Source organism: Nerophis lumbriciformis, linkage group LG09 (assembly GCF_033978685.3).
Source record: "Nerophis lumbriciformis linkage group LG09, RoL_Nlum_v2.1, whole genome shotgun sequence".
Lineage (NCBI taxonomy): Eukaryota > Metazoa > Chordata > Actinopteri > Syngnathiformes > Syngnathidae > Nerophis > Nerophis lumbriciformis.
Window position 1 is genome coordinate 10,053,987 of NC_084556.2, and position 12,352 is coordinate 10,066,338.

At 37.7% G+C, this 12,352-nt stretch overlaps 1 protein-coding gene across 3 annotated transcripts in view; it reads left to right on the forward strand.

Moving 5' to 3' along the window:
• The window catches only part of sgcd (sarcoglycan, delta (dystrophin-associated glycoprotein)), a 547,116-nt gene extending 535,352 nt beyond the window's left edge, over positions 1 to 11,764 (forward strand). Inside the window, exons 8-9 of one of the 3 annotated variants that reach the window (XM_061962678.2) lie at positions 6,162 to 6,384; positions 11,538 to 11,764. In XM_061962678.2, the coding sequence (XP_061818662.1) occupies positions 6,162 to 6,350 (189 nt within the window). In that variant the 3' untranslated portion in view covers positions 6,351 to 6,384; positions 11,538 to 11,764. Of the gene's footprint in view, positions 1 to 6,161; positions 10,407 to 11,537 lie in introns of those variants that run through there. The other 2 variants (XM_061962681.2, XM_061962680.2) reach the window with 2 other exon arrangements.
• Positions 11,765 to 12,352: the final 588 nt, after the last annotated feature.

Here is a 12,352-nt window from a genome sequence, read left to right on the forward strand (position 1 = left end):
GCATTATTCAACTTACTGCGTCATGAGCTTTCCTTATTGAGTTATTGTGACCACTAGGTGTCGCCATAAAATGTACTACTCCTCCACTTCAACTTAAAGACGGCATAAGTCCATTCAGAATAATGCTGCTCGAGAGAAACTCTGCTTTCTAAAAGCTGACTCGTACTATTTGCAGGCGAGTGCTGCGCCCCGTTTTCCCTCAATTGCATCGACGGAGCTACAATCAATTCCAACAGCGTTGATACGGGGGCTGATTGTAATGGCGGCGGCTAAATCGAGAGGCGCTCCCACTTGGAGTCGGCTTCCTCAATACAAAACGGGGGAGAAAAATCAAGCTGTAAAATGGGCAAAATGGCTCATGACTCCCAGAAATTGTGGCGGACGTGACTCTCAAAGTGGAGTCGCTCGGCGCGCCGGGTCGCCCCTGCGGGGTGGGGTGTAAATGTGCGAGCGAGTCGAAAGTGATGAGAGGTGGACGTCCTGTGGAGGAAAATAAAAATGAAGCGAGCGCTGCGTGGGAGAGGCTGGCTGACTTGTTTGGAGAGCAATTAAGAGTGAAGACTTGAGATTCAGCAACAGGGTAGTTTGATGATGATGAGGAGGAGGAGTTTGAAAAAAAGACTTGGATTATATTTCCCTGTATCCACTTTCTGATTTATCTTAGGCATTGTAAACCATTTATTTAGGCCAAAACCTGTGATGATAAGGCAATTACGCCACCTGCCAGTTGTTAATGATAGTCACCACCTTGCATAATAGAAATAACCAAAAATGTTTAAAATAAGCCACACAAGTAAAAACCTCCAGTACGGTATGTAGCTCACATACAAGTCGTGAAATCAATGCAGTCACTCCTCTTGCCAGTTATCAGCGATAACCACCCCCTCACATATTAACCACAAACAGAAAGACCCCAAGTACGCCCACTCGCTGTATGTCACCCATGCACAGGTAGAACATACACAATTGATGTCGAGCACTCCTCCCGCCAGTTATTAAAATGTCATTTCTCTCATGCCTATGGTTCCTCCCACCAGTTATTAATGGCCACTGTGTGTAGTAGAAAGAAAAAAAACACCAGGGATAAATTCCAGAAAGTCAGACCCGACATTATGTGCTCATCACCACATGTCCCGCGTAATGTACATCTCATATGATTAATGTGAACAGACCCCCCTGCCGGTTATTAATGATAATCGCCACTTATAGAAAAAAAACAAAAACAGAAAGACTCGAAATGATTTACAAAGTCAAAAAGCCCGCGGTATGTCACTCACGCAGAGGCAAATGCTTGTGTACAATTTACGTAACATATACTCTATTCAATGCATATCGATCATCTCGCCAGTTATTGATGATAACAGCCCCCTTGCATATTTTGAATACATAGAAATGATAAAAGTAAGCCACAAAGTCAAAGCCCAGGGTATATTACGTACACGCTCAATTTTGTGTCATATAATTAATGTGAACGCTCCTACCACCAGTTATTAATGATAATCGCCACTTGTAGAAGAAAAAAATCAGAAAGGATTGAAATAATCCACAAGGTCAAATAGCCCATGGCATGTCACTCACACGGAGGCACGTGCTTACCTACAATTTACATAATATTTTTAATGTCAATCGATCATCCCGCCAGTTATTGATGATAACAGCTAACTTGCATATTTTAAATACATAAAAATTAGAAAAGCAAGCCACAAAGTCCAAGCGGAGGATATATTACTCACACGTACACGCTCAATTTGGTGTCATATACATAATGTGAACACTCCTACCACCAGTTCCTAATGATAATCGCCACTTATAGGAAGAAAAATCAGAAAGACTAGAATTAATTCACAAAGTCAAATAGCCCATGGTGTGTCACTCTTGCAGGGGCACATGCTTACATACAATTTACATAACATATATTTAATGCCGATCGATCACACCGCCAGTTATTCATAACAGCCACCTTGCATATTTTAAATACATAGAAATGATAAAAAAATAAGCCACAAAGTCAAAGCCGAGGATATAATATTCACACGTACACACTCAATTTGGTGTTATACAATAAATGTGAATGCTCCTCCTACTAGTTGTTCATGATGCCTAACAGAAATTGACTGAAATAATGTACGTTGCCCACGTACAAGCACATAGCCACTCACAATGTACTCTACGTGTCTTATAATTAATGCAGATCACTTCTCCCACCTGTCATTAATGATAACTGCCACCTTGCATAGTATAAATACATATAAATTATAAAATTAGGCTACAAAATCAAAGCCCATTATATAATACATATACACGTTCAATTTGGTGTGGCATATAATTGCCGTGAACGCTCCTCCACCAGTTATTAATAATAACCACCTCTTTGCGCAATTTTAATACATCAAAATTATTTAAAAAATGAAGTCAAAGGCCACGCCTTCTGCCGGTTATTAATGATAATCACAATGTTTCATACTAAAAAAAAAAAACCTGAAACACTTTTTGAAAAATCCACAATGTCAAAAATATGTCACTCATGCGATTAAATCTCTGCTTGATCTCTAATTGAACAAATAAACGCCGCGCTTGAAAATAGAGATCCTTAACAACAGCAAAGCACACCTGTCGTATCCTGTCATAGAGGATCTTTGATTTCTTGCAGGAGATCCTTAAAAACAGCATGATACTTTTGTTTTAAAGAAGAGGATCTTTGACTAGCTGTTTTGAAGTAAATGCTTAACAGCAGCGCACTCCTGTCAAATATAGGATCTTTGACTTTTTACAATCAGACTTTAAAAAACAGCAGCACACTCCTATCAAATGTAGGATCTTTGACTTTTTGCAGTCAGACTTTAAAAAACAGCAATATAGGATACTTGACTTTTTGCAGTTAAACTTTAAAAAAACCAGCAATATAGGATATTTGACTTTTTACAGTCAGACTTTAAAAAACAGCAGCGCACTCCTGTCAAATTTAGGATCTTTGACTTTGTGCAGTCAGACTTTAAAAAACAGCAATATAGGATCTTTGACTTTTTGCAGTCAAACGTTAAAAAAACAGCAATATAGGATATTTGACTTTTTACAGTCAGACTTTAAAAAACAGCAGCGCATTCCTGTCAAATGTAGGATCTTTGACTTTTTGCAGTCAGGACTTTAAAAAACAGCAATATAGGATCTTTGACTTTTTGCAGTCAAACTTTAAAAAACAGCAATAGAGGATATTTGACTTTTTACAGTCAGACTTTAAAAAACAGCAGCCCACTCCTTTCAAATGTAGGATCTTTGACTTTTTGCAGACAGACTTTAAAAAACAGCAATATAGGATCTTTGACTTTTTGCAGTCAAACTTTTAAAAAAACAGCAATATAGGATATTTGACTTTTTGCAGTCAAACTTTAAAAAACAGCAATATAGGATCTTTGACTTTTTACAGTCAGACTTTAAAAACAGCAGCGCATTCCTGTCAAATGTAGGATCTTTGACTTTTTGCAGTCAGGACTTTAAAAAACAGCAATATAGGATCTTTGACTTTTTGCAGTCAAACTTAAAAAAAACAGCAATATGGGATCTTTGACTTTTTACAGTCAGACTTTAAAAAACAGCAATATAGGATCTTTGACTTTTTAGAGTCAGACTTTAAAAAACAGCAGCGCATTCCTGTCAATTGTAGGATCTTTGACTTTTTGCAGTCAGGACTTTAAAAAAACAGCAATATAGGATCTTTGACTTTTTACAGTCAGACTTTAAAAAACAGCAGCCCACTCCTGTCAAATGTAGGATCTTTGACTTTTTGCAGTCAGACATTAAAAAACAGCAATATAGGACCTTTGACTTTTTGCAGTCAAACTTTAAAAAAACAGCAACATAGGATATTTGACTTTTTGCAGTCAAACATTAAAAAACAGCAATATAGGATCTTTGACTTTTTACAGTCAGACTTTAAAAAACAGCAGCACACTCCTGTCAAATGTAGGATCTTTGACTTTTTGCAGTCAGGACTTTAAAAAACAGCAATATAGGATCTTTGACTTTTTACAGTCAGACTTTAAAAAACAGCAATATAGGATCTTTGACTTTTTAGAGTCAGACTTTAAAAAACAGCAGCGCATTCCTGTCAATTGTAGGATCTTTGACTTTTTGCAGTCAGGACTTTAAAAAACAGCAATATAGGATCTTTGACTTTTTACAGTCAGACTTTAAAAAACAGCAGCCCACTCCTGTCAAATGTAGGATCTTTGACTTTTTGCAGTCAGACATTAAAAAACATCAATATAGGATCTTTGACTTTTTGCAGTCAAACTTAAAAAAAACAGCAACATAGGATATTTGACTTTTTGCAGTCAAACATTAAAAAACAGCAATATAGGATCTTTGACTTTTTACAGTCAGACTTTAAAAAACAGCAGCACACTCCTGTCAAATGTAGGATCTTTGACTTTTTGCAGTCAGGACTTTAAAAAACAGCAATATAGGATCTTTGACTTTTTGCAGTCAGACTTTAAAAAACAGCAATATAGGATCTTTGACTTTTTGCAGTCAAACGTTAAAAAAACAGCAATATAGGATATTTGACTTTTTACAGTCAGACTTTAAAAAATAGCAACACACTCCTGTCAAATGTAGGATCTTTGACTTTTTGCAGTCAGGACTTTAAAAAACAGCGATATAGCATCTTTGACTTTTTGCAGTCAAACTTAAAAAAAAACAGCAATATAGGATCTTTGACTTTTTACAGTCAGACTTTAAAAAACAGCAGCCCACTCCTGTCAAATGTAGGATCTTTGACTTTTTGCAGCCAGACTTTAGAAAACAGCAATATAGGATCTTTGACTTTTTGCAGTCAAACTTTAAAAAAAACAGCAATATAGGATATTTGACTTTTTGCAGTCAAACTTTAAAAAACAGCAATATAGGATCTTTGACTTTTTACAGTCAGACTTTAAAAAACAGCAGCGCATTCCTGTCAAATGTAGGATCTTTGACTTTTTGCAGTCAGGACTTTAAAAAAACAGCAATATAGGATCTTTGACTTTTTGCAGTCAAACTTTAAAAAACAGCAATAGAGGATATTTGACTTTTTACAGTCAGACTTTAAAAAACAGCAGCCCACTCCTGTCAAATGTAGGATCTTTGACTTTTTGCAGTCAGACATTAAAAAACAGCAATATAGGATCTTTGACTTTTTGCAGTCAAACTTAAAAAAAACAGCAATATAGGATATTTGACTTTTTGCAGTCAAACATTAAAAAACAGCAATATAGGATCTTTGACTTTTTGCAGTCAAACATTAAAAAACAGCAATATAGGATCTTTGACTTTTTACAGTCAGACTTTAAAAAACAGCAGCACACTCCTGTCAAATGTAGGATCTTTGACTTTTTGAAGTCAGGACTTTAAAAAACAGCAATATAGGATCTTTGACTTTTTGCAGTCAAACTTTAAAAAACAGCAATAGAGGATCTTTGACTTTTTGCAGTCACACTTTAAAAAACAGCAGCACACTCCTGTCAAATGTAGGATCTTTGACTTTTTGAAGTCAGGACTTTAAAAAACAGCAATATAGGATCTTTGACTTTTTGCAGTCAAACTTTAAAAAACAGCAATAGAGGATCTTTGACTTTTTGCAGTCAAACTTTAAAAAACAGCAATATTGGATCTTTGACTTTTTACAGTCAAACTTTAAAAAAACAGCAATATAGCATCTTTGACTTTTTACAGTCAGACTTTAAAAAACAGCAGCGCACTCCTGTCAAATGTAGGATCTTTGACTTTTTGCAGTCAGACTTAAAAAAAACCCAGCAATATAGCATCTTTGACTTTTTACAGTCAGACTTTAAAAAACAGCAGCACATTCCTGTCAAATGTAGGATCTTTGACTCATATAATTCATGTGAACGCTCCTCCTACCAGTTATTAGTGATAACCACCACTTTGCATAATAGAAATAACCCAAAAGACTTGAACAATCCACAAAGCCCAGAGAAACACAAACACAAAATGCAGGTCAAATAATCAACGCAGATCACTCCTCCTGCCAATTATTAGTGATAACCACCACCTTTCAAGATAGAAATAAACAGTAAGTCAAAGTGCAGGATGTTGCTCGTGCACAAGCACAACATGAAGTACTTAAGTCATATAATGAATGAAGATCACTTCTCCTCTCCTAGATCTCTCTGGACGCTCGCAGGATTCGCCTGATGCGCCTGCCTGAGGGCAAGGCCTCGTCTGGCAGCTCCTCGTCCTCCGGCACCAGGCAGATGGTCTACGAGGTCTGCGTTTGCCCCAACGGGAGACTTTACCTCTCGCAGGCCGGGACGGGCTCCACCTGCCACATCAGCGACAGCGTCTGCCTCTAGGACTGAGCCCTCAGCCAATCAGGAACACTCGCAGGTATCCCCGAATCCAGACTGCTTCACTGCAAACACGGAAGCATGAGCTGTCACTCGGACTCGTATTTTTGTAAAAAAAAAAAAAAAAAAAAAGATACCTGAGTGGGAAAAACTCTGGACAGTGTATTTATTACGTCGTATTACGTCGCTTTCTGCGTGAAGAACAGTCGTTTTAACTTACACGAGATTACCTGAGACTTTTTTTTTTTTCTTTTTTTTTTTAAATGATCGGAAAGGAGCCTCTTGTCTCCGCACGCATCGGGAAATATCACCGAGGCTGCTTTGTGTTGATCCAAACTGCCATACTTCTTCATCGTGAATCACCACGGCAAGAAACAGTGATCCAGTACCAGAAAACCACTAGCGTGATCACCCGCGGCAACAAGCCACGCCCACTCCTGTCTTGACCACTCATCCTAAGGATTGACCACCACGCTAAAAGCTGCACACAGGATCAATGGTTCTCAAACTTTTTACAGCGGGGTACTTCCAAAATATTTGTACTTTTTTTAAACTTCCCCTTTATATTATCATATTATATATTATTATATTTGCTATTTTTAAGAACAATTTGCAAAAATGTTTGTCAAAATGTACCTGGCATTTAGAGGATAAGCAAGGCCTTAAAAACAGCAGGGCCTTCCTGTTATATACAGGATCTTTGCTGTTTTCAAGAACAATTTGCAAAAATGCTCATGAAAGTGTTCCTGGCATTTAGAGGATCTTTGACGAGCAGTAGATCTTTAAAAAGGGCATGATCTTTTACTATGTTCCTGCAGTAGATCCCTAAAAACGGCGGAACTCCCTTGTCATATAGATAGTATTTGACCAGCAATATATGCTTAAAACAGTAGAACACTCCTGTCTTATAAAGGATCTTTGACAAGCAGTCGGTCCTTAAAAATAGCAGGGCCTTCCTGTCATATACAGTATCGTTGCTGTTTTTAAGAACAATTTGCAAAAATGCTCGTCAAAGTGTTCCTGGCATTAAGAGGATCTTTGACGAGCAGTAGATCCTTTAAAACAGCAGGATCTTCCTGTTAAATACAGGATCTTTTACTCGGTTCCTGCAGTAGATCCCTAAAAACAGCAGAACTCCCCTTTCATATAGATAATATTTGATCAGCAATATATGCCTAAAACAGCAGAACACTCCTGTCTTATAAAGGATATTTGACGAGCAGTCAGTCCTTAAAAACAGCAGGACCTTCCTGTCATAAACATGATATTTGCTGTTTTTGGGAACAATTTGCAAAAATGATAGTCAAAGTGTTCCTGGCATTTAGAGGATCTTTGATGAGCAGTAGATCCTTTAAAACAGCAGGGCCTTGCTGTCATAAACATGATCTTTGCTGTTTTTGGGAACAATTTGCAAAAATGCTCGTCAAAGTGTTCCTGGCATTTAGAGGATCTTTGACGAGCAGTCGGTCCTTAAAAACAGCAGGGCCTGCCTGTCATATGCAAAATATTTGCTGTTTTTAAGAACAATTTGCAAACATTCTCGTCAAGGTGTTCCTGGCATTTAGAGAATCTTTGACGAGCAGTATATCCTTACTTCCTGCAGTAGATTCCTAAAAACTGCAGAATTCCCTTGTCATGTAGATATTTGACCAGCAATATATGCTTAAAACAGCAGAACAATCCCGGGTTATAAAGGATCTTTGACGTGCAATCAGTCCTAAAAAACAGCAGGGCCTTCCTGTCATATACAGGATATTTGCTGTTTTCAAGAACAATTTGCAAAAATGCTTGTCAAAGTGTTCCTGGCATTTAGAGGATCTTTGACGAGCAGTAGATCCTTAAAAACAGCAGGGTCTTCCTGTTATATACAAGATATTTTACTATGTATATGCTTAAAACAGCAGAACACTCCTGTCTTACAAAGGATCTTTGACGAGCAGTCTGTCCTTAAAAACAGCAGGGCCTTCCTGTTATATACAGGATCTTTGCTGTTTTTAAGAACAATTAGCAAAAATGCTCGTCAACGTGTACCTGACATTTAGAGGATCTCTGACGAGCAGTAAATCTTTACAAACAGAAGGGCCTTCCTGTTATATACATGATCTTTTACTATGTTCCTACAATAGATCCCTAAAAACAGCAGAACACACCTGTCTTATAGAGGATCTTTGACGAGCAGTCGGTCCTTAAAACAGCAGGGCCTTCCTGTCATATGAAGAGTCTCTGCTGTTTTAAGAACAATTGGCAAAAATGCTTGTCAAAGGGTTCCTGGCATATAGAGGATCTTTGACGATCAGTAGATCTTTAAAAACAGCTGGATCTTCCTGTCATATATATAAGATATATGGCTAGCATTAGATCCTTAAACAGCAGAAAACTCCTGTCTTATAGAGGATCTTTGACTACTGTCTTTGAAACGATCCCGTCATGTTGAGGTTATTTGCTATTTTTAAGAACAATCTTCACAAATGCTTGTCAAAGTGTTTCTGGTATAAAGAGAATCTTTGACTAGCAGTAGAACCTCAAAAAAACAGAACATTACGGTTTTATAGAGCATCTTTTACTTTTTTTTTTTAAATGCATCCCTAAAACAGCGTTGTCCTGACAAATATAGAATCTTTGACTTTTTATAGTTGATAGTTAACAACAGCAGAACTCTCTTGCCATATAAATGAAAAGAAAAACTCCTGTCCTGTATAGGATTGTTGCTGTTTTAGAACATTCTGCATAAAAGCTTTGGAGGATCTTTGAACAGCAGAACATTCGTGTCTTGTACAGGATGTTTGACTAGTGTTTTTGGAATTGATCCTTAAAAACAGCAGAACGTCACTATTTTTGACTAGCAATGGATTGTTGAAACAGTAGAGCACTCCTGTTTTATAGAGGATCTTCGACTTGTGTTTTTGGAATTAAGCCATAAAAACAGCACAGTGCTGCTTTCCTTTTTGAGGATATGTGCTGTTTTTAAGAACATTCTTCAAAAAAGCTTTTTTCTAAGTCGTGCTGACATATAGAGAATCTTTGAACAGCAGAACACTCGTGTCTCGTAGAGGATGTTTGACTTGTGTTTTTGGAATAGATCCTTAAAAACACTCCTGTCTTATAGAGGTTTTTTTTGCTGTTTTTAAGAACATTTAAAAAAAATATTTGTCAAAGTGTTTCTGATATATAGTGGATATTTGACTCGCAGTAGATCCTTTAAACCGCAGAACATTGCTGTCGTATAGAGGATCTTTTACTAGTGTTTTTTCCACTCAATACTCAAAAACAGCAGAGCTGTGCAGTCAAATGTATGATCTTCAACTTTTTACAGTTGATCCTTAAAACAGCAGAACACTCATGTCATGTAGAGATGATCTTTGACAAGCAACTGTGCAGAATGTTCTTCAAAACAGAAAAGTGTTCTTGACATATAGAGGATGTTTGATAGGCTCCAACACCCCCCGCGACCCCGAAAGGGACAAGCGGTAGAAAATGGATGGATGGATGAACAGCATAACATTCGAGTCTAATAAAGAATCTTTGACTAGTGTTTTGGGAGTAGATCTTTCAAGGCAGAGCTGCATTTCTGTCATGTAAAGTTAAAGTTAAAGTACCACTAATAGTGGTGAAATTACTCTCTGCATTTGACCCATCCCCTTGTTCCACCCTCTGGGAGGTGAGGGGAGCAGTGAGCAGCAGCGGTGGCCGCGCTCGTGAATCATTTTGGTGATTTGGTGTCGAGGATATTTGCTGTTTTTAAGAGCATACTGCAAAAATGCTTGTGAAAGGGTCCCTGACATATAGAGGATCTTTGAACAGCAGAAAACTCTTGCCTTATAGAGGATCTTTGACAAGTGTTTTTGGAAAAGATCTTTAAAAACAGCTGTGATGTATTAGATATCCTTGAAACAACAGAACACTTATGTCTTATAAATTATCTTTGAATAACCCTCTAAAGGCTTTAGTGGCCACATGCGTGGACAGCACCTTTTAGCTCTAGTAAAACATACAATGGAATTTGGAAAAAAAAAAGTGTAAAAATAAAAATTAGCATGTCACTACACATGAAGTACACATTTGTGTACTTATGGACTAAGTACATCATGTTAAAAGGTGATTTTTAGTTTTTATTCTAATTAGGGTCCAATAAGCCCAAATAGCAAATAGAAATAATAATAATAATAATAGATTTTATTTTTAAAATAAAAATAAAATACATTGAGCAAACATCCTCAAAGTGCTACTGTATTGAAAAAATAATAATAATAATAAAAATATAATAAAAAAATAAAAATAAAAACTAGAACAGCGTAATAGCTAGAACTAGTATGCATATATCTATAAAAAGGCTTTTTTTAAAAGAAGGGTTATTAAGCCTTTTTTAAAAGCATCCACAGTCTGTGGTGCCCTCAGGGGGTCAGGGAGAGCATTCCACAGACTGGGAGCGGCGGAGCAGAAAGCCCGGTCTCCCATGGTTCGTAGCTTTGTCCTCGGAGGTTGGAGGAGGCTAGCCTGTCCGGAGCGGAGGTGTCGTGTGGAGGATTTGGGGGTGAGTAGTTCTTTGAGGTAGAGGGGGGCATTTCCATGGAGGCACTGGTGGGTTAGTAGGGAGACTTTGTATTCAATCCTGAGTGGAACAGGAAGCCAGTGAAGGGATTTGAGAGTTGGATCCTAGCAGCACTATTTAGTATGTATTAAATAAAATTAAAAAATGCATGTAAACAACAGCTTGGGCCTTAAGAGGTTAAGGTTTTTGCAGCAGTACTCCACTGTCATATAAAGGATCTATGAACAGTTATTTTTTTATTTTGATGTATCAAAAAAAAGGATATCCTTAAAAACAGCACGGGGCATCTGTCATGTAGAAGATCTTTGTCTAGCTTTTGTGCAGTAGGTCCTTCAAAACAGCAGAACTTTCCTGTCATATAAATGATCTTTGCCAAGCCTTTTTAACAGGCATTTAAAAATAGCAGAAATAAATAAATGCTACACCTGAAATAGATAAGTACCACTAGATGGCGCCTACGTACCAGCAGTGCTACTCGTACCACAGTTTGAGAATCATTGACCCAGGTTGTCCAGCAGGGGGCAGTGCAACTTGTAAACATGGGAGCTAATATTACCCCATGAAAATAGCTCAAGGAATAGTTTCGACTTCAAATTAATTACCGTTTATTAGTCGCATGTCGATAGTTGTTTTTTTTTTCCCAGGATGTGGCTTCAAGTTTCAGATGTGCGGCTGACGATTCACGCCATCCATCGCTGCCGGAAAGTAGGAGCGACAACAAAAAGTGATTGACTTCACTGTGAAACCAGCATCTCTTCTTGCAAATGCTATTTTTTTTTAATGGGTCACGTTCATCCCGCCCTGTGGTCACACTCCTTGTTTCTTGCACTGCGACGGCATTTAAAAAAAAATTTTTTTTTTTTTTTTTTTTTTTTTTTTTTACAAAGAACTGGAGGAAGAACTCCAACTAAACAAAAAGAACCGCGAGAGACGCTCTTGAGAGAGGGGAAACTGTGCCTGTGCCTTACGTCGACGCACTTGTGGCAAAAAGAAGAAGAATAAGCACATCACCACCACCCTAAACCCCGCCCCCTTTCCTTTCGGCAGCCACATGACCGCAATTTAGTTTCTTGCTGGGTGTTTTTTTGTGTGTTTTTTTCTGTGTGAATGCAAAGACCTCTTTGTTTTGACCCAATAAATGTCAACAAAGAACCCCAAATAAGTCCACAGCTGGCCGAGTTCTTCTAATAACGGCCTCCACTCTAATAATTGAACAAATGAACGCCGCAGCTGAAAATAGAGATTCTTAACAACAGCAAAGTACACCTGTCGTATCCTGTTATAGAGGATCTTTGATTTCTTGCAGGGGATCCTCAAAACCAGCATGATACTTTTGTCTTAAAGAAGAGGATCTTTGAGGTAGCGGTTTTGAAGTAAATGCTTAGAAACAGCAGCGCACTCCTTTCAAATATAGGATCTTTGACTTTTTGCAGTCAGACTTTAAAAAAACATCAATATA